Source organism: Penicillium digitatum, chromosome 4 (assembly GCF_016767815.1).
Source record: "Penicillium digitatum chromosome 4, complete sequence".
NCBI classification, from domain to species: Eukaryota; Fungi; Ascomycota; class Eurotiomycetes; order Eurotiales; family Aspergillaceae; genus Penicillium; species Penicillium digitatum.
Genome location: NC_089387.1, coordinates 616,887 through 637,168, shown reverse-complemented (window position 1 = coordinate 637,168; position 20,282 = coordinate 616,887). Strand labels below are relative to the sequence as shown.

At 49.5% G+C, this 20,282-nt stretch overlaps 7 protein-coding genes and 2 non-coding genes across 9 annotated transcripts; 5 read left to right on the top strand and 4 right to left on the bottom strand.

Moving 5' to 3' along the window:
* Positions 1 to 939: 939 nt before the first annotated feature.
* Positions 940 to 2,685, bottom strand: Pdw03_0213 (uncharacterized protein; the record flags this gene model as incomplete). The annotated part of the gene is made up of 1 exon (XM_014681921.1): positions 940 to 2,685. One exon carries the CDS (start codon positions 2,683 to 2,685, stop codon positions 940 to 942), a length of 1,746 nt encoding a protein of 581 aa, XP_014537407.1.
* A 2,766-nt stretch (positions 2,686 to 5,451) lies between these two features.
* Pdw03_0212 (F-box domain protein) lies at positions 5,452 to 9,006 on the top strand (the record flags this gene model as incomplete). The annotated part of the gene is made up of 2 exons (XM_014681920.1): positions 5,452 to 8,110; positions 8,165 to 9,006. 2 exons carry the CDS (start codon positions 5,452 to 5,454, stop codon positions 9,004 to 9,006), a joined length of 3,501 nt encoding a protein of 1,166 aa, XP_014537406.1.
* A 640-nt stretch (positions 9,007 to 9,646) lies between these two features.
* On the bottom strand, positions 9,647 to 11,405 carry Pdw03_0211 (MFS transporter, putative; the record flags this gene model as incomplete). The annotated part of the gene is made up of 2 exons (XM_014681919.1): positions 9,647 to 9,940; positions 9,999 to 11,405. The coding sequence occupies 2 exons, from the start codon at positions 11,403 to 11,405 to the stop codon at positions 9,647 to 9,649; spliced, it is 1,701 nt and encodes a 566-aa protein (XP_014537405.1).
* A 2,350-nt stretch (positions 11,406 to 13,755) lies between these two features.
* On the top strand, positions 13,756 to 13,841 carry Pdw03_tRNA150. Its single transcript has one exon. It is a non-coding gene; the product is annotated as a tRNA-Asp (tRNA).
* Positions 13,842 to 14,084: 243 nt separating this feature from the next.
* Pdw03_tRNA151 lies at positions 14,085 to 14,156 on the top strand. The gene has a single exon. It is a non-coding gene; the product is annotated as a tRNA-Arg (tRNA).
* Positions 14,157 to 14,821: 665 nt separating this feature from the next.
* Positions 14,822 to 16,872, bottom strand: Pdw03_0210 (Signal sequence receptor alpha subunit, putative; the record flags this gene model as incomplete). Its single annotated transcript, XM_014681918.1, has 3 exons — positions 14,822 to 16,257; positions 16,307 to 16,589; positions 16,648 to 16,872. 3 exons carry the CDS (start codon positions 16,870 to 16,872, stop codon positions 14,822 to 14,824), a joined length of 1,944 nt encoding a protein of 647 aa, XP_014537404.1.
* A 268-nt stretch (positions 16,873 to 17,140) lies between these two features.
* Positions 17,141 to 18,329, top strand: Pdw03_0209 (ER to Golgi transport protein Yif1; the record flags this gene model as incomplete). The annotated part of the gene is made up of 3 exons (XM_014681917.1): positions 17,141 to 17,440; positions 17,501 to 18,061; positions 18,123 to 18,329. 3 exons carry the CDS (start codon positions 17,141 to 17,143, stop codon positions 18,327 to 18,329), a joined length of 1,068 nt encoding a protein of 355 aa, XP_014537403.1.
* Positions 18,330 to 18,539: 210 nt separating this feature from the next.
* On the bottom strand, positions 18,540 to 19,228 carry Pdw03_0208 (uncharacterized protein; the record flags this gene model as incomplete). The annotated part of the gene is made up of 4 exons (XM_066099538.1): positions 18,540 to 18,690; positions 18,880 to 18,944; positions 19,174 to 19,184; positions 19,225 to 19,228. 4 exons carry the CDS (start codon positions 19,226 to 19,228, stop codon positions 18,540 to 18,542), a joined length of 231 nt encoding a protein of 76 aa, XP_065957265.1.
* A 78-nt stretch (positions 19,229 to 19,306) lies between these two features.
* On the top strand, positions 19,307 to 20,212 carry Pdw03_0207 (60S ribosomal eL14 domain-containing protein; the record flags this gene model as incomplete). The annotated part of the gene is made up of 5 exons (XM_014681916.1): positions 19,307 to 19,320; positions 19,361 to 19,481; positions 19,540 to 19,674; positions 19,784 to 20,047; positions 20,156 to 20,212. 5 exons carry the CDS (start codon positions 19,307 to 19,309, stop codon positions 20,210 to 20,212), a joined length of 591 nt encoding a protein of 196 aa, XP_014537402.1.
* Positions 20,213 to 20,282: the final 70 nt, after the last annotated feature.

Sequence of the window (20,282 nt, the reverse complement as noted above, 5' to 3'; positions counted from 1 at the left end):
AGTGGATTTATGTATCATCGGGGATTGAAAGCACAGGGCGTAATTAAAGGATTGAAGCAACTCGGGAAATCATATAGGAAACACTGGTTTGGGGACTTTGATCTTCATTGTCCAATGCTAACTTGAGCATGGACATACTAAGCCCCATTCATCTTAAGATACCGATCTATGCCTCACCCTTTCTTTCTGATCCGCCTCTGAATCGAAGAACGTTATGTTCGCTGATGATCTGTTCGTCTACGCCGTCAATAAACCAGACAGCAAGAAACGGTGGGAAGCACTTCAGAGCACGACAGGAACTTTGGATGCCGAGATTCAACTTGAAGATCCATATCTCTTGACCAAGCAAGGGTGAGTAATACATGATCTTTCAAGTCAAGACCGATTGCTGAACTATGTTGTAGATCTCCGAGCGAGTGGACTAACTCACATTTGATCCGGAAACATCAGGGTCGTTTTTAAGGGTCTAATTCCATTCAACAGATCAACGTCAAATCAGAGAGTCCAGCTTGGGAGTAGACAACGCTCGGGCGGATCGAAGGGGGGCAGTTCCTCCCAGCCACGCACAAGCCAGAAGGAAGTACTCGATTCCAGAGAGCAGATCAAGATTTTTGCCGACTCCCATCTCTGTTTTGGGTCAACCTGCTCATTTATCTATGAGCGTGGGGACCAGAGATAGATTAGCTGCGAGAAGACCGGTCGTACAATATACACTGCTCTGTTTGTTTCTCGAGCAATTTCAACACACAGAATCCGCAAAAGAACGATACCATTGTGGATGGGAAATTCGGCAATAAATGTGAAAACTAAGGACAAAATGACGACAATCCAACAGACACGAACAAATCCAAAAAGAGGTATATGCAGGAGGCCCACTCCCCGGCTTCACACAACACAGAAACGCCAGTCTCTCTACTAGCACCGGGCCGAGACAACCTCTCAGCTTCGGCGATTCGAGCCCCCCCTTCGCACAGCCTTCGTGATCAAATTGCTAGAATCCCGGACAGGACCAAGAATTTGTCTGCCTCCACTCCGGCCAGTAATACGACTTGGCCTATTCCTCCTCATAGCCTCTGCACGAGCCGCAGACGTCCCAGCACCATCTTCATGCATCCGCAGCACATCAAGCTCAGACAGTCTGCGTAACTGAGGGCTTTGGGGGTAGCGTCCACTACGGCGGGGGCGCGAGGTATCCCGCGAGCTGCTCCGAAGCCGCCGCGTCCCTGTTCCGATGCTGTGTCTGAGGACACTCAGATCGCTATCACGGATGAACGCTTCCAGCGCCAGATGCCATTCGCTTCCCGGCCAGAAACGAGAAAGGCGACGGACGAGCGCTTGCATCTTGCGCACGGCGAGAAGCTCCATCACATTCTGCGTAGGATCGGTGGCTCGGCCATCGGCGAGCATGCGTTTGTGCGATGCTAGCCCTTCGGCGATCTCGGTGCCGAAGATCTTGCCGCGTTCGTTATCAAAGAGCCTGTCCGGTAGATGGGAGAGGATGATGGAGAATATCTCGCCGCTGTGAAGGGATGAGCTTCGAGCTGCGCAGATCAAGGCATCCCCCTGTGGGCCTCCATCCAGTCTGGGCTGCGTGGGATCGCACTTCTGGCATAGCCAATCGATTGCGGCTGGTTCATCGAAGCATGCGGCGTACATCAGCGGGTTCATGTTTTCTGCGTTCCGGACCTCTGCGTTGAGCATGGAGAATTTATCAAGCCAGTCCATGAAGTCGGCTCCTGCCGGGTTGAAAGCTGCTGCGATGTGCCAGGAGGACTCTAGCTGTCCGCCGAGTTCGTGGTACTGGTGCTCGACATTGCCAATGTTAATTCCGTGTTGGTAGAGTGCTTCTGCCACGGGCACAGGTGCGACAGCGCAAAACTCGTGCATCGCGGCTTCGTGGAAGATCGTGCGAAGTTCCTCGATCGGCACAAGTCGTGCCTGGCGTAACCTGTTCAGGGCAATCACAAATTGCGGAAATGCGCCTACTCCAACAAGGGAAAGAAGAATGTGGTTCTCGCAGGGTTCTCTGATGTCTCTGGGTTTGACCAGATGTGGAGGATCCGCATTGCTGACAATGTAAGTGAGCAAATCCAGATTGGGACCATTCAATCCTGCCTCAAGCCAGCTTCTCCCAGATAAGTCATAGCCATTGGGGGTGACAATCCCGAACTTGACCAGGAACTCTAAGCAAGCAGAGCATTGCAGTGCGGCATTGTATGCAGGGTGAGTCTTGAATGGATGGTTATCGGTTTCTCTTGGGAACGTGGTGCAATCCGACAAATGGCCCATTGCATCCTCATAATTCGCGTAGGATCGAATCAACTCCTTCCATTTTTCAACGGTCCCAGCTCGTCTTAACCATTTTTCCACACTCGCTTTGAGAGGTCCATTGTGTCCCACAAGTCCATGTAACGCGTGGATCTTCTTTTCCTCCATATATCGAACTCCCACTGAAAACCCAACCATTCTGTCGAATATGATCTCGAGTGCCTTCTGAGGAAGCTGGGCAAGAGGCAACTTGGTGGCCCATCGAATTTGCTGTGCTGCGGTTTTGTTGTCGACTTTGCTTGGCCAGGCAACCTGAAGCACACCACCTTTGACGTTTCCACTTTGCAATCGGTCGAAGATGACTCCCCAAACCGCTGGACCCCAAGACTCCAACCATTTTTCGTTAAACCCGACCATAATGGATAAATTTGGGAGGGTGTGTTTTGAAAATTTGTGAAAAATCCTCCAAGCTGTTGACAGGTAGGGGATTTAAATCTTTTTCACCCCCCCCCAAGCCCTGGAACGTCGGGATATGACAAGGTTCTGCATGTTCCTTTCATAGAAGGATCTAAGGAGAATAAGAAGAGATTTGTCCGCCGTGATTGGACAAGAGGTAATTGAATTTTCTCCTAAAATGGCTTATAGGGACGGTTCTACGAGCACACATGAACAAAGAGTTGACGAACCACCCTCTTTTTCTGCAGCAATTTAGCCTACTAAGCTCGTATTCATCCGATTTAGATATTTAAAGTGGAAAATTGAGTCCAGTTTTAAAGGTCGAGTCTTTGGTGAGCCCTGTGTGCATTGATTCTAAAGGCCGAACAGAGAGTGGAGGTCGTCAAGTTCATATCTGTGGCCTCAAGTCCACATTTTCATGTTCAATCTGAATGCTTTAAAAGCATCATTCACGAGTAATACATAGTCATCAAAGAGAATTGAGGTCTCGAAGGTGGTGGGAAACGGGACTTCAATCGAGTTCTTTAAGAACAAAGAGGTCCTTTCACCACCGAAAAGTGACATCGCAATATTTCGCAATTTCTCGACCCAAATTGAAGTGAAATAGGAAATTCTACTCATTAGTCCAGCTAAACTCAAATCGCTAGGCTCAGTTTTGCTTGCTCGAGCCCTGCAATCTACATTACAAGTTCGCTAGTAGCGGATCTAGATACTCAATTGGAAACAGGAAGATGAAGATCAGTATCGACTTTGGAAGCGATTTGCCCAATGCTAGCTTCGACAAAGCAATGGGAATATGCAAGATGAACTAAGAAACCAGTTGGGGTGATACCCAGAATACTATCGACATAGACCTGTAGGTGAGATGCCTGACCCTTGGAAATATGACAAGAATTAGAATCGATCTATTTATAGTGTTATCCTCTACAGACTGGGTGGAGGCTCTGGACACAACTAGAAAGATTCCTTAAGATTTCTGCAAGACAACGAATCTTCGTCGCCACTTAAAAGCAACCTAGTGGTCTTTCCTTTGACTGCTCCCGTAGGTGAAGGCAAGTAGAGTCATCATTGACTCCCCATAAATCGAACACCCTTGTAAAGTGAGATACAGTGCTATTAAAACGTTGAAAGATGGCGTACAACAAATACATGTAGCAGATATGGTTATGAGATCTAGCTTACCAGCCGTGAAGATCTATATTTTCAGGTACATTTTGTCTAGCGTGCCCATACAAAAGGTACCAATACTTTAAAATTCACCCCGTTTGTTTTACTCGACCCGCACTATCATTTTAGGCATCCTTTTAGATATAACAGAGTTCTAATTAATTTCGTTTCTATATACATATAACAGTGGTAGATAAGCTATCATTAAAGTAGTATGTTATAGAATATTGAAGACGTATACTCCCTATGTGATCTGTTCAAATACCCACAGTAGACTCTGACCAAGCTCATGCAATTCTGCCCCCACCATTATTCAAACATTACCGGAAGGGATACAGGAACACTAATAGATCATCAAAATGTCTATACAACGAACGATACAGAGTACTAGGACTACCAGCCGGGTTTTAACATGGCGTGCTGACTGTGGTGTCTAGGGTGTACGTACGGAGCACAGACCAATTTATCACAAGTTTATCTTATTCACGGTTATAGTGAGGGGCTAGAATGCACCGGGCAATAGGGCAATCATAACGATCGCCTTACATCTATTTCATAGGATTACTATCGCATATCATTGGCCCAAGTTAGCTATTCGTATCCATCTTACTACTCACTTCCCCTGACAGTTCGTATCAAACACGAGACTTAGAATACCATTCACACCTATCAGAGCACAAGAGGACACAACGTTTGATACAATTGTGACTATCGAAATGGCCATTCAAGTAGAGATCAGAAAATCCCCCTTGGACATCAACACGATTACTCCGTATCTAACGACGTACTTAATTGGGAATTGGGGGGGGGGGGGGTTGGTCCCAGGGGATCGCTGTTTAGCTGCAGCACAATGACCCTATAATTGACAGAATTATAAGTGATGGTCAGATGTTTGGTTAGAAGATCATCTTGAGAAACGACATACTACAGACGGAATGTTGGAGGACCACCTGCTCACTTGGGGGGGCCGTTAAAGACGAGATCAACCGGACCGGGCCTATCCTACGCGGAGTTAGACCTACCTAAGATCCTTCCCACTCCGAGATTCTTTTCGGTTTCATCTTTGCCAACTTCCATACTTGCAAGAGAAAAACCGAATACAAAAAAAAAGTCGTTGGTGGGTTCCTTGGTCTTTACTCTATGCAGCCACAGCCAGAACGAACTATTTTCAACAAAGAAACCCTTAGACTTCGCCTCCACAAGTCGGCTTTCACTGAGACTCCAATCCATAGTATGTTCGAGGGTAGGGAAATGTGATTGGGGACTTTGGGCAACATCATGACATGCTAACAAAAAGCACGGACAGCCTAAACCGGTCAACAATGCCCCACGAAGAAGAAGACAGAACGAGAGATGAATTATTGGCTGCTGCTGTCGCCTTTTGGGCCTCGTGACTCTTCAAACAAGAAGACCAAGACTTCAAGTCAAAAGAAACTAGCTTTTCGTCGTCCGTCGCTGAAGTGTCTAAGGAAACCCTTCAGTCTGGAAACCAAAGTCACAGCTATCCGAGGCAGTGTTTCACGTCAATCGAGTCCCACAGTCAATAAAGACCTACAGACAATGCCGACATACGTGGACATCCATGGCCTGTCTGGGGCGGTCCCAGGGGCCCCTGCTGAACACATGGCAGCCGACAGTAAGAAGACTCCAGGCCAATCACATCACATGGGTCTCAAAGAAGACGATATCGCAGGCAGGGGCGCCGGGGACACTCGTTCGACCTCCCCGCAGAAATCTCTGTACACTAAGATTGACTTGGAATCACCTCGAGACTCTGAAGATGATTCCGAGATTTCTTCGTTGTCGGACTGTCCCCATCCACTGCCTTCAGCTTCCCGCTTGGTCCGCTTCTTTCCAGAGTTATCCTCGCACTTCGCCATTTTCTCCCCGGTCAGCGCTGATTCCAAAATGGACCACTCGACCGGGCCCTCTCTTTTCGAACGAGAACTAGAAGAACGCGTGCAGGCCTTATACCGAGGCTCTGCAGACGTCGCCCCCGATGCACATGAGTTCGCCAACCAAATACAGATCACCCTCTCGTCTTCTGTATCTGATGAGACTTTGGATTATGCTTCATCGTGCTACAGTCATCGGAGCTCGGTGACTAGTGTCGGCAGCACGTTCTGGGGAGACGATGGACAACACCCTTACAAAACGGCTGATGCATACTCGATATATTCCCCTGTCGCCGCCGGTGTCTTTGACGATGATCGCTCCATCTCTTCCTCACGGCCTTCCCCAATAGTGGCGCCCTGCCACCTCCATGTGTCTACCCTCACCCGTCCAATCCCCATCACCAAAAAGGTATCTACAAATGATCTCAAGAACAAGCCCTTACCACTGGAACCATCCTTCGGCCCCAGTTTAGCCCTAAGTCATCCATGTTACTCTCCCCTTTCCACAGTGTCGCCACGCGTTAAGCCACAGTGGTCAACACAATTCTCTAAGAGAGACTCGCTGCGCTCGCTGCAACACCCCGCGACGGTAAGCCACAGCAACTGGAAGCATTCCATGTTACACCAGTTTGAAGGCGAGCGAGAATCAAAATATCCGTGCCATACATGCGGACACAGTCAGCGCCAGGGCCGACAACGGTCAGAACTGGTGCGAGCTGGTCATCGAGCTCGCCATGTCCCAACGTTGTCGCAGGCCTCCGAAGAACTCGAGGATGCCCTCGTGAGCTTGGCTGATCAGGACTTGTCGCCCAATACCGATGGGCCGTTACAAATCAGCCGCCACAATGGGGACCTGATTGCTACTCGGCCCGCACCCCTCCCTCCTTCCATGAAGCCTCACTCGCAAGCTCCGAAAGTGAAGGCAATGCTTAAGAACAGTCGGGTCAGCACAATCAAATCAAGAGCCCCAAGTCCAGCCAACGAAACAAGCCACAAACTCAGCAAGAGGGAGGCGAAACACAAGCGATTGAGCAGGTATAAAGAGAAGGAGATGGTTGAAGAGACCGACGCCAGAAATCCTTCAACTTTCAAAGAAACTGCCAAAAAGGCAAAGTCAAAGAAATCTTTCCTAGCCTTTCGAAAGCAAAACTCAGTGTCGCGCGATGCAATGAGCGTCAGCTCCCAGTCGGAGGATTCTTTGTACACGACATTAGAAGCGCAATCTTCTGATCCCCTCGATCTGGCCCCCATGCGCAACAGCCTGTTACTTCGATTGCCTCGTCTACAAACTATTGATCCCCGAAATCCCTTGGATCACTTTGCGGAACAAGCAGCGTTGTCAGGTAACCTCGGCCAAGTCGCCATGGAGAACGTGAAACTCAAGGAGAAGCCCATCACCTCTAACATCCGTCAGAGCTGGGCTTTGGTCTCGACGGCTCAAGCAAGCAGCGTCCAACTCACTGAACAGATCTACGAACTTCCCGCTACTTCGCCTTCACCTTCACCTGCGCTTCCTTCTGAGGTCGAGCGCAGTTTCCCAGTCAACATCCCCCTCCCCGAAGATATGCCGGTGGATTTGATTCTATCAATCATGCAGAGCATCGATTCTCTAGATGACCTTTTCAACTTTGCCCTCATTAACAAAAAGATCTACAGCGCGTTCAAAGGTCGCGAGCTGTTCATGCTGAAAAATGCCCTGTTCAAAATGTCCCCGCCGGCTTGGGAAATGCGCGAGATGAGTCCGCCATGGGAAATGGAGTGGCAGCTACTTGTAGATCCCGACTCCCAGGTTCCGGAATACACGCCCACACTGTATCTGCAGAGGTACGCGCAGGATATCTACACCCTCGCCAAGCTAAAGGCGTTGGTCCTTGCGCGATGTGCCCCGTTCCTCCGTCGTGATACCATTCGTGGTCTGGCGGGTGTGGATAACATCCGCGCCGAGGAAGTAGACGATGCCTTTTGGCGACTCTGGACCTTCTGTCGAATTTTTGGATGTGGTAAGGGCCGGGAAAACGATCTCACTGGCCAAATGGACTGGTTAAAGGGGGGGATCCAGGCGAAGAATTATTTCACCTCTGCCTCGACAATGACACAGCCTTTTGGCATCAATAATGTTCTGTTTGAACCGCCCGAGGGATTCGGTCGTGGAAATCTTTCCGGTCTATCGCAGAAGCAGATGTACGATCTGACGGAGATCTGGACGTGTATGGGTGTTCTATTGCAGCCGTTGCATGGAAAGTGCATTGAAGCTCGCAAGATCGGCATTTTTAATGGCATGAACGTCCCAGAAGGTGACCTGGCTCGCGAAGAGACCGTTCTCGGTAAGTGAAGTCATCACATCTGTACATTGGATCACAGCTGACTCGAAAATGCAGAAGAGTGGACTTCCTACATTCTCACGCTCGGTCTAGGCGCAGTGTTAACACTCAGCGCAGTCTGCCCAGCCGATCCCACTGCCGCCACATTCACCAAAGCAAAGGAAATCGGTCTCGCCAAATGGGAATTAACCGAAACCGAAGCGAGTCGATCCGCATTCTTGAAAGAAGCAGTCTCACGCGCCTACGATCTTCAAGAACGCACCTTCGACAGCCCGACCGATCTCAGCCTGCGAAGAACGCGCCCGGCCGAAAATGACCGGGAGATCCGTGAACGCCAAGCTGGATTCGCTCACGAGCTTCGTCGTCGTCGCCGTAAACGCGGTCTCGATCCAGATCCCAAAGGTCGCCTTTCCTTCTCCGCCGAACGCCCTATGTCGGGATTCAGCACTATTGTTTATAATCTCAATGCTTCGCTTCAAGATCACCGGCCCATTCCATCTGTGCCTGCGCTGGTTCTTGACAGGTCCTCGACTTCGACTGCTGGAACGGCTCCTCAGACCCCGACTCGCCTGTCCGACCCTGTCGGTCTCTTTGCTTCGTCGTATGCTCCCCCACCGGTTATGATGCCTCTGCCTCTGTCTCAGAGGCCGCAGTTTCTGGACCCTGTTGACCGCGCCATCAACATGATGGTTAATGAGCTTGGTTTTAGCACGCAAGATGCTAAGTGGGCTCTGAAGATCACGGATACCGGTGAAGGAATTGACGCTGCCGCTGCTGTGCAGCTGCTTCAACGTCAGCGGGAAAAGAATGAGCGCAATCCCCTTGGTCAAGCTGATACCTTGCTGTCGGATAGTATCAAGCGTGAAAAGTCACGAGAGTCTGGCTGGCGCTGGGCTTGATTGTGCTTTGGTGACATCCTTTCTTTGTTTTTCTTGTCCTGTCTTCCTTTTCCCCTGGCGTCACTTGTCTATGATTCACTGCCACCACGGTCATGATGTGCTAGATACCCTTGCTATTTTTCTTTGAATTTCGAAATTTACATCATCTCACTCCAACCACTCTGGATTGTCGATATTAGGCCTCGTGATCCAGTCTCGAATTGTGCTTATTGCAGTGTGATTTAATTCTAATCTCGTCTTGTTAATTTCGGTATAAACCCTGTTTAGCGAAGAAATTGCATTCCTTGATGAACTACGATAGTAGAGGTGGCGAAGGCATTTAAAGCTGAAAGGGAGGTGAGAATTGGACATGGGTCTTCACTCGGCTGTTTTACATCCAAAAATTATATTGGCATCTCTAGAAATCCCAATAGTTGAAAAGTATTCTTTCTCAGGCCCATGGTAACAACTCCATAGAGAAGTCTATCAGGCTCAAGGTTGAATCAAACACCCAAATTTGCCTCAGCAGAGAAGGCAACAGCAATAATCTATCTTGGAGAAAAGGAGCTTGTGTATATATAAATACAAAAAAAAAAGGCTGGAGCAAAAGCATTAACTCGTCACATCGTCATGTCGGCACGGTTTATAGGGTGTTCTCTAATCAAACACCCGTCGGATCGTCGTCATCCGACTTGTCTCCGTCCTCACTGTCCTCGCCCCAGCCCTCTGCTTCGAGTGAACGACCGCGGATGCCGAAGCTCATGATGAATCCAATAAAGGAGACGGCACCAAAGACACCGAATGTCAGGGCCTCTCCCTTGGGCTGGATCTTGGCCGTGAGGGAGAAGAGTCCTCCGGAGAGGAATGGACCCACTGCACGTCCCGCTGCGGAGAGAGTCTGTGCAAGACCATTCAAAGCGCCGAGGACGGCATGGTTAGGTGCCGAATTTGTGACCTAGGAATGTTGTCAGTTTCAGGGGATTTCACGGAAAGACCATGTCGGAATGATGTACCAGAAGCAGAGCGCTGGTCAATCCACCCACGGAGGCAATGGTCTTGATCAGCAACACGAGGCAAAGTTCGATAGCCATGATGGCCGACTTGCCAGTCAGACCCTTGGTGGTCTTGCTCTTGTACCCAATGAAGGGCATCAATATAAATGAAACTACAAAGCCAAATAGGCCTGCGCGGTAAGACCAGCGATTGCCCATCTTGTCTCGCAGACGGTTGAAGATGCAGATCTGGAAAATGATCGTCACAATTCCAGCAAACCCTTGAGCGAGGCCGATCTCGGACGGGGTGAGCGACCGTCCGGCTGGGGGCTCAGCTTGCGCGAAAATTGGGAACAGCGAGTTGAAAGAAACGTTGCAAAACGCAAAGATTAGGTAGGTCAAAAGAAGAAGTAGTGTATCTCGAGTGAAGATCTCATCCCAAGAGAGTTCTTCGTGGTGGCCAGGGATGCTTGACACCTCAGACGCGGAGTCTAGATCACTGTCGTGATCCTCAGTCTCTAAATCGCGGCGGCTGTGAGGCACGGCTTGCGGGACTTCTAGATAGGTCGGATGGCGGGCGTTGCCGGTGAACTGCCACAGCCATGTGAAGAGGCTACGCACTTTTTTTCTGATCTTGGGAAGACTGTCTGCGTCTTCGAGGCTCTCTTCCAGGAACAGAGCTGTGAAAACGAAATCCATCAGAAGGACAACAGCGGACAGTATGTTTGGTGCGAGATAGGGGTACGGGTTTTGGTTTCCAGTAAAAGGGTTCGTATCAAAAACAAGGAGTCCTCCTAAGAGGGGTCCCGTTATACCTCCGATTCCGTATATTACTGGGAGGTAGGTAAAAGCCTGAGACTGGTTGCTTCGGTCGGTGATTTCTCCGAGGCAGGTGGACACCAAACCCTGGTTGCCATTCACCACACCCATCAACGCCTGCACAACTATAGCTTGCACAAGAGTCTTGCAAAATCCGAATGCAACGAAGCACAGCGCAGTCAGAAAGGTGCCAAGCAGGATCACCGGCTTGCGACCAACACGATCCGATAACCAGCCCCAAAAATAGTTGGTGCTGAATTGAGCCAGCGCGAAGGCCGATGCAATGCTGCCCACGTAAACACCCACCTGGGTCGGTTCTACTTCGGGGAATGTCGAAGCCATATCCGGGAGGTATGGACTGATTGAGTTCAACGCCGTTTGCTCCGCCAGTGCAATCATCGCAAGCACTGCCATTTGCCTTTTTGGCAGCGGCGATGACATCCCCGTGGTATCAACTATGTCATGGTGGGGATCGTGTGAGCCGTCAGCAGAGGACTCGGACTGGCCCGAGTTAGGTCGCCCGCGCGACTTGGGCGGTGGAGTATCGAAGGTCTGGTAATGCTGCGTGGAGGAGCGACGATTGAGCGAAGCCCGGTCTGGACCCGTCATTCTGGCGACACACCAACAAGATCAAGACTGAATGAAGCCTTGTCCCAACTAACCATACGATTGGGGTGGAGACGCAATGCGGTCGTTTGAGAGCTGGATGGCACGGTTGCAACCCGCGCTGGTTGAAGTTTTGCCCAGTCAATAGAAATAAGGTGTAAGTTCAAATCTAACTAGATGTTTCAGAAACAAAACGTGTCGAGAAGCTTAGGATGGTTGACGTTGACTGCAAAATACCGCCGGAACAGGGAACACAATGATGATGTAAGCGATGCCAACCTGTGCTGAGTCATTGTTCTAGCCGGACCTGGAGCCCTGGAGCCCTAAAAGCACTTGTGCAGTGGTGCATTTCTTTCTTGGGATTTATCTGTATGTTGCTAGTTCCTTATTTGGTCGAAGATTCATAGCCCTTGCATGTGTTGATCTTGTGTTAGCCTTCTTAGTGGCTGCGAGGCTTAACTGATCATTCCAAGCTAGGCAGACCATGGAGCTGGTAACTTGGTTTCCTTCAAAATCCGAAATCAAATCGCTATGATCTTAGGATCCTTGCGGCAAAAGGTGACAAAAAGTCTGGTATATGTCAAGACATTACGTTAAATGACTTTTCACTTGTTCACAGCTTAAGACTATGCAGGCATCATGCTGATATGTCTTGCAGGGTTGGTCGTAGGTCGTCAAAATACATAGCCAAGGGAGTTTACCACCTGGGTGCATAAATCCCGATGGCATACGTTCAGTGATCTTTGGCTTTTTGCACACTCAAGGGATTGAAGTATATCAACAGCCGAGTCATGCGACTGTAATCATATAGGCAAATCAGGCCGCTACTCCTAGTCGATTACATGAGAGCATTTAATCAGGCCCAAAAGATCGAAAAGACAACAAAAGCAATGCCGAGCCCTCTCAACGAAAATTTTGTTTCAGCATTTGAAGCAATTTACTGATAAGGATAATACTGTGCTAGTGTTTACAAGGAGGTTTGTGGGTCATATGTTAGAAGCAGAGACTCTCTCTGGTCATCATTTTTGCATTTTATTTAAGCCTCACGACAGCGGTGTCTGCACATTACAGGAGACATTTCCTAATGCAATGATCTCTAGACCGTAAGTGAAATCCTTGGTACATCGCCCTTTTTTCTCGGTTAACTAGCTACATGCAGCTTGCGGTATTGCCCGCACGGGTAAATTTAATAATATGTTCCTTACATGTCTACGGGCAAATGAACAGGTATTTCACCCTAGGATGTCTTAATGGGAATCGATCAATTTAAACACGGGATCAACCGCGGTAGGAGGCGAGCACTAGAAAGCAAGGGGAAAAGGTCTCAAGTGCCAGACAGTATCCTGTGCACTTGTGAATTAGTATTGCAGTCACACATATCGAGTCTGGAGTATATCGTGACACTTTCCAATCTTACAAATCGTTCATATTTGAAAATTGGCTCTCCTTGCCTTATCATGGATTATCACCCTGTACGAAGTACATAATACCACAACACCAATTAATGGTAGGCTGGGCGCCAAAAAGAGCCACCTTTGACGCCATTTCAAGCGTCCTACAGATAGATGTACGTGGGCACTTAATACCTACCATGAGGGTGGCCTTTTCGCCTGTACCCGAAACACTGTTAAGTCAGAGCTGTAGATCAAGACACGCGGCCAATTAAGCATTCATCGAGGATCGTGGTTTATGAACAAAAGTGCCTGGGTGGGCATCCTGCACAGAATGGCCTCCAGTTCACGGACGACTGGACAATACCCAAGAACGTGGAGCAAGCGGGCGAGTCCAACAACATCTCCTGCTGACCTATTTGGCTGCAGAATAATAGGGTATATACCTAGGTAGTATACACACAGCTGTTTTCCTCGGTCAATCCCTCTTTTTCCGTTTGACCCCAGAATTGGGCGGAAGGGAAGGTACCGAGAACGGCATCCCCTGCTCTTCTCCAGACCATGATATCGACATCCTCGGCATGATCCTTTAAACCCAGCTCCATCCGTTGTCCTTAGTTATGTATTGCCAAGTTTCGAATGCTGCCCGATCCTTGGCGGCGGCTATCAGCGTTCTGAGTTGATTCGGGTCTTCTTCAAAAGGCACACTTGTCTGAACACCTTTGCAATGTTCACACTACTCACCGACGTACCACGATGCCTACATGGCCATCTTGGTGTTTGGCCTTAAAGAATTACACAAATGATGGGAGATCTTTTGGAAAACAAATTACTGGATTTGAGAAAAACTGCCGAAATAAAGATTCATATAGCAATCACTTGTCAGAATAGGTGTTGATCCACTTTCCAATTCTATCATTCATCAACCAGCCAAGTGGCCGAGCAGCAACTCGACCATTACATCTTCCTTGGTCTAGTGGTGATGATTTCCGCTTGTCATTAACACCGATAAGCGCGGGAGACCGGGGTTCGATTCCCCGAGGGAGAGGTTTCTTTTTGCCTTTGTTTGGTCCGTCTTGCTATATGGGTCTCTTATTTTTTCGGCTCCTCACTTTTCGGTGGCTTAAGTTTCCTAAAAAAAAAAATCAAAAAGAGATCGTTCAAACTGATCTGACGTGGTGAGAATGGCATTTGAACATAGCAGGCAAATCACCATGCGAACATTTAAGTGGGGCAATGCCCTAAAAAATTCTGCAGCCTCATATATCAAAACCAGGTCGAAACTTTCCATGGCCGGCTGGCCCAATGGCAAGGCGCTTGACTACGAATCAAGAGATTGCAGGTTCGATCCCTGCGTCGGTCACGACTTTTTTGCTCCCTGGTATTCTTTTTGCTCAATTGGTGTATGTTGTAGATGTGGTCGGCCTGTCGGTTGGTAATGAGTAGGGTGGGTGATGTAGCGATTTTGGTTTTTGGGGGTGGTTGCTCACTTTGCGGCGAAAAACAAAATCTAATCATGGGATCTGAGATCATATTGTCCAAATATGTAGGATACACGCGCAAGATCATAGACATCGTCCAACATGATGATGCTGGGCTGGCACAGGGAACTGCTGGTAGATAGGGACAGTGCACCATTATGGAAGCATAATTAAGAAATCTCGCTACAACACCAGTATGAGACAGCTGTACCGATACATGCAAACCTGAGAGACTGGGAGTCCACCAGCTATACACGTCAGCGGCGGTGGTGGATGTTTTAGGCCAAATAGACACCTGGTTACGGCTGGATACCAAGTAAAGCACATGTCTGTCCATGAATGACCTCGACAAGGCTATGAGGGATTAGTTGTCTTGAATTAGTGCTCGCAATGGGATGTGTGGCAGATAAATGAAGTCCTCATTGTAAACAGGGAGTCCGTCATACGAGACTACGGCTCCTTAACTACAAGTGACAAAGTAGATAGCAAAATATTCATACCAAATGCACATGGCTAAGAAAGATTCAATTAAGACATCAAGTTGTCCCTACTTCATCAATAGACTAACTGCCCAGGGAACACTCAGCCCTCGCAGATCTCCGTAGTGTTGTCCAACGCCCAAAAACACAATGGGGATTCCCGTGGCATGGACCATGCTAACCAGGGTTCCCACCATGTCACCGACGGTGTCACACTTACTGATTATGAAGCCGTCCAAATTCCTGCCCGTGCCAAATGCCTGGTTGAAGTTGCGGGCCTGCATGACGCTGTCCGTGCCAACCAGAGCCTCACCGACCATGAAAATCTTGTCTGGATTAGCAAACTTGGCGAATTTCTCAAGCGAGGACATTAGCCGCTGGTCATTATGCCGACGGCCGGCAGTATCGATCAAAACAACATCAAATTTGTTGGCCGCAGCGTAGTCAACTGCATCCTTGGCAACGTTGGCTGCGTCCTTGCCGTAACCCTTTTGGTAGATCTCTACGTCGCCTGTATTCTCGCGGACGCTCAATTCCTTCAAGCGATCAGCGTGCACGCGGAGCTGCTCCACGGCACCGGAACGGAAGGTATCGCATGCTGCAATAAGAACGCGGTATTTGTTTTGAAGTAAGAAGTAACAGATCTTACTCAGGTTGGTCGACTTTCCAACGCCGTTGACACCAACGATAGACATGACGTATGGACGAGGCGCCTGCTGTTTGGTGGTGGGAGCAACCACGGCGTTGATCTCCCGCAGCAAATCCAAAGAAGAAGTCGGCGTCAGGATCTTCCGCAGAGAGGATTCCATGGCCACATGCAATGCGGCATCAGTACTCTGGAAGTTGCCAGTCTTTTTGCCAATCATCTCACGTTTGACACCCTCGCAGAGCCGAACAGCAGCTTCGCGGGCGACGTTCTTCTTCAAAAGGTGTTCTTCCATCGCCTTGAGAGGCTTCTCGAGATCAGATTCTGTCAGAACCTTTCCTCCAACAATGTTACGGAAGAAGCCACCAATTGCATTGAACCCGGAGCCAACGACACCCGACGAAACAGTGGCCTTGGACTTCTCCGCATCAGCTTGGTCCAAGATGGATTGAACTTCCTCGCCTAACTCCTTCAGCACGAATTGGCCCTTGCCAGTTCGACGTCCCCAATCATCCTCGGAGACAGCTTCCACTGCAGGAGCGGCAGCCTCTCCTTCTTCCGCAGGGGCAGAATAATCAAGGATCTCTCCATCATCTTCATCTGCCATCCCACTGGCATCCCATCTGCGCATCTTCTTCACAGGGGTCTTGGCAGGCTTTCCCTTCCGGACTTCATCGCCAGACGATGCGTTGGCGCTTGAGTTGGCAGCCTTGCGGGAACGCCGGGAACCGCGACCTCCAGGCCCGGCTTTCGCTGTAAGAAGATGACCCTGAGGGGTCGAAGATCTAGAAATTTCTGGTGTACCTGGTGGCGTACCCTCATCAGAGGTTGCCCCGGCTAGCGCAGCTCTAGGCTGCGCTTTGGAATGGTCAGCATGCGCTTGAGACCGAGAGTTGTCATTCCATACCTTTCACCAGGCCAGGTACCGGTGGCGGCGGTGGGCCTCCATTGTCCGACGAAACAAGCGGGTCTTTCTTGTCACCCATCTCTGGCACATGCTCCTCTACAAAGCCACCAGTGTTGTCTTCAAGCTCCCGAACTTGCTGTTCAAAGTATTGGTCGAAGCGATAGGTCTGGATTCTCACGCGGTTTCCCTTCACCTGGTCCTTGTAGAGATCGATAAAGATCGTCGAAATGTTCTCAAGAAGTTTGTCGATCCAGCCAAGGTGGAGTAGAGATTGGTAGACGGCCTGCATCAGATCAGGGTTAGTCGAAGCAGCGAGGCGCATGCGCATGCGACAGACTTACCACGAAGATCAAATCGAATTCCTTGACTCTCTTCCATTTCAGTGTGTATTTCTCCTTCTTGAATGCCGGCGAGATTCCATCAGCTGTCACATTCTGTGGCACAACCTTCTCCTCGATAAAGACATCGTTGATCAGGCTGTTAATGACATGTGCGCCGACTGGAGCGTACGCCTTAGACCAGAGCACCACGCCCGATGTCGTCAAAATTTCAAAAGTCTCCAACATTCTGAGTATCTCCGGCAATCGATCGTAAAGTGTGAGAAGCAGCTATTCAATGTGGGAGGGAAAAAAGGCCCGGTGTGACTTGTTGGTGGCGGAACGGGGCGAGTGAGCTCGGAAACGGATTGGCACTTCAGCCACGTTTAAACACTTTCCTCCGCTCTATCAACCTCGCTTCTTCCCCAAACCCCCGTCACACAATCCGGACGACACGTTCACCACCAAAGTTCCACGCTCCTTTTCCTTCTATCTTCGTTTTTCTATTTAGTGCATTATGTATCGGGGCTCTTTCGCTCCCCCGCCCGCGCAATCGCCGCCCCTTCACCACCCCGTCCCGCAACATGTCTCGACCGTCCCGATGATGCGTTCACCTCCACCACAAGCTCCCCAACAACACCCAAGTGCTGGATATGGCGGCAACCCTTACCAGCCGTCGCTATCCCAGGGTGGCAGTGGAAGCTATGCCCCGGGTGCTCCTGCATTCGGTGGGTTCATGAACGAACCCACGGCGCAGATGGGCTTCCAGGTTGGCAAAAGTGCAATGGCGGCTGGACAGGAGTATATGGAGAATAACGTATGCTCCATTGATAGATCTCCATTGACCACTTATAGCTAACCTAGAGTTAATTCACAGTTCAATCGCTATGTCTCTATACCCGCTCTCAAGCACTACTTTAACGTTTCCAACTCCTACGTCCTGAACAAGCTGATCCTTGTCCTCTTCCCCTGGCGACACAAACCCTGGTCCAGACAGCAAACTCGAATGGCTCCAACCACCGGTGCAAGTGGTCAAATCCTGCAGCAACAATATTCGTCAATTTTCCTGCCTCCTCGGGACGACCTGAACTCGCCGGACCTGTATATTCCTGTCATGGCCTTGGTCACATATATTCTGTTGTCGGTGTTGCTGGCTGGATTTCGGGGCGATTTCCACCCTGAGCTTCTGGGGTCGATCACCACCACGGCCATTGCAGTGATCGCCTTCGAGATTTTATGCTTAAAGCTGGCGACGTACATTTTGAGCATCAATAATGATTCGCAGCTGCTGGACTTGGTGGCGTACTCGGGCTACAAGTTCGTTGGAATCATCATCACCATGGTGGCGTCTCAGATCTTCAACCCCGGACAAGGGACAAGGGGCTGGGTCGGGTGGACGGTGTTTGCATACACGTTTTTGGCCAATGCGTTCTTCATGGTGAGTGACGAATTCTATTATCTCTCAAGTGCCTTCCGCGGTTGCTAATATTAAACTCTAGCTTCGCTCGCTGAAATATGTATTGCTTCCCGATTCGACTGACTCAGCCATGCATGCCGGTTCGATGCAGGCCGTGGCTCGTTCCCAGCGCAATCGACGCGGTCAGTTCTTGTTCGTATACTCCTACGCGGTTCAGTTCATCTTCATGTGGGTGCTCAGTCGCGGGAGACCGTCCTCCGCGGCATCTGCCGGCTCTGCATCGTCATAATCAAGTGCGCAAAGGGGCAAGGAATGGTTTGCTTTTTGCTATTTGGAAGAGATAGACTGGGTTTATATGAAAGCATAGCATGAAGGGACAAGTGGCTTGCTCTAGGTCTTTGGGCATTGCACGGCCGAGGTAACGATATAGCACGACTTTTGTAATCAAAACTATTTGCATGCGTATCGAGGTGTTGTGTAGATGTTTAACATGGGTGGGTCACGGAAAGTCAAGCTGAGCTTCGAAGACACACGAGTGCCACCATGTAATATAAGCTACTGAAGAGAAAAAAGTCTGCTGTAATACAAGTGGCATTTCATTGGCTATATAAGAGGGCGACTTGCCAATCTGACGCAGGAGATCCTTAAATCTTTTCGAAGGTTAGCGACTAGTCACAACCAACATAGCAAGCAACAATAATGGCAAGGTGATAAGGTTCTCAGAGATCTTGGTAGTTAGGTAATTTCATAGCGAGAAGCTCAATTACTATCTAGGCGTGATAAAAGTTTCTAATCATCGGACCTGGGAGGTATCGTGGTGGAGGATTGTGTAAACATACCCTGTGAAAAGGCAAGCTGCAATGTTGTCGATAGAGGTCTCGAAGTAATCACTGTATCCTAAAATCTTCAAAACCGTTAGCGCAAGGTCTCTCGGAAGCATTGACAGCTTGGTATTAGGGTTATAGTCCATATCAGAATATGTAAGAAAATTGAATATCATCCGACAGTGCTGTATAGAGTGCCCCGGCGAGGGCCTCACAGACACTGGGTCAATCGCAAATTACGGCATCATATGAGGAACAAGGGGAAAAAAGATCCGAAGTCTGGCGGTAAATTGAGGAAGATGGGCATACCTTAATAAACGCTACATTTGAGCAGTTGTCAAAATGAAAGCAAATGCAGACTCATCATTAAAGTCTTTAAGCTCATGAAGCTGAGAAGCTTGAAGGAATCAACTAAGGCCCTGCACCAAAAAAAACGAGATAAATGCACGGTCTCGGGTAAAGGTTAATGCGGGTGCTGAGATAATCAGAGCCCTAGACCTGCAAGTGGCCGGTTAAGCGAGAATGTTGCGAGTGTGGGCACATCCGAATTTCGAGACAATTCTTGGACAATTGAACTCTTTCGACAACCCCTTCTCGACTCATACCCCCTGTCGACCGTGAGTGTGCAATCTACAAATATTACAGAACCGCGACGCTGAATTTTTCGTCTCGCAGAATTTCGCCATGGCCGATATCGATGTCAAGGTCGCTTCGTGGAAGCTGGTTGAGGTTGGCCGCCTAGTGCTGATCCGCAGCGGACCCTTCGAGGGCAAGCTTGCTGTCATCGTTGAGATCGTGGACCACCGCCGTGTATGTGGAATCGCCCTGTGAATCCGGAAATCGTGTCGAATTTGGATAATCGGATTCTTGGAGATCTTGGAGTCGGAATGTGTATTGACTTGCGATTTTTTTTGTTCAGGTCCTGGTCGACGGTCCCTCCACCGAGGAGCAGAAGATCGTGCCCCGTCACGTTCTCCCCCTCGCTCACGCTACCCTCACTCACTTCACCATCCCCAAGCTTCCCCGTGCTGCCGGTACCGGCCCCGTCAAGAAGCTGTGGGCTAAGAACGAGATTGATGGCAAATGGGCCAAGAGCTCCTTCGCTCAGCGCACCGAACGCTCCGAGCGCCGCAAGAACCTGTCCGACTTCGAGCGTTTCAAGGTTCTGCGCCTCCGCAAGCAGGTACGTGGACAACGTGTCAAATTGGGGATTGTTCTGGCATAATGCGCCTGGTCCCAACCGATCCGATAATCTGGGGCATTAGGAACAGTTGAACTAACAGAACTCCAGGCTCGCTACGAGGTCCAGAAGTCCCACGCTAAGGCTCGTGCTGCCAACAAGTCATAGATGATTACGAGGTTTCGGTGCATGGGTTTGAAGGAGGTGTCCTGGAAGGGTTTCCATTGCTGGTAATACT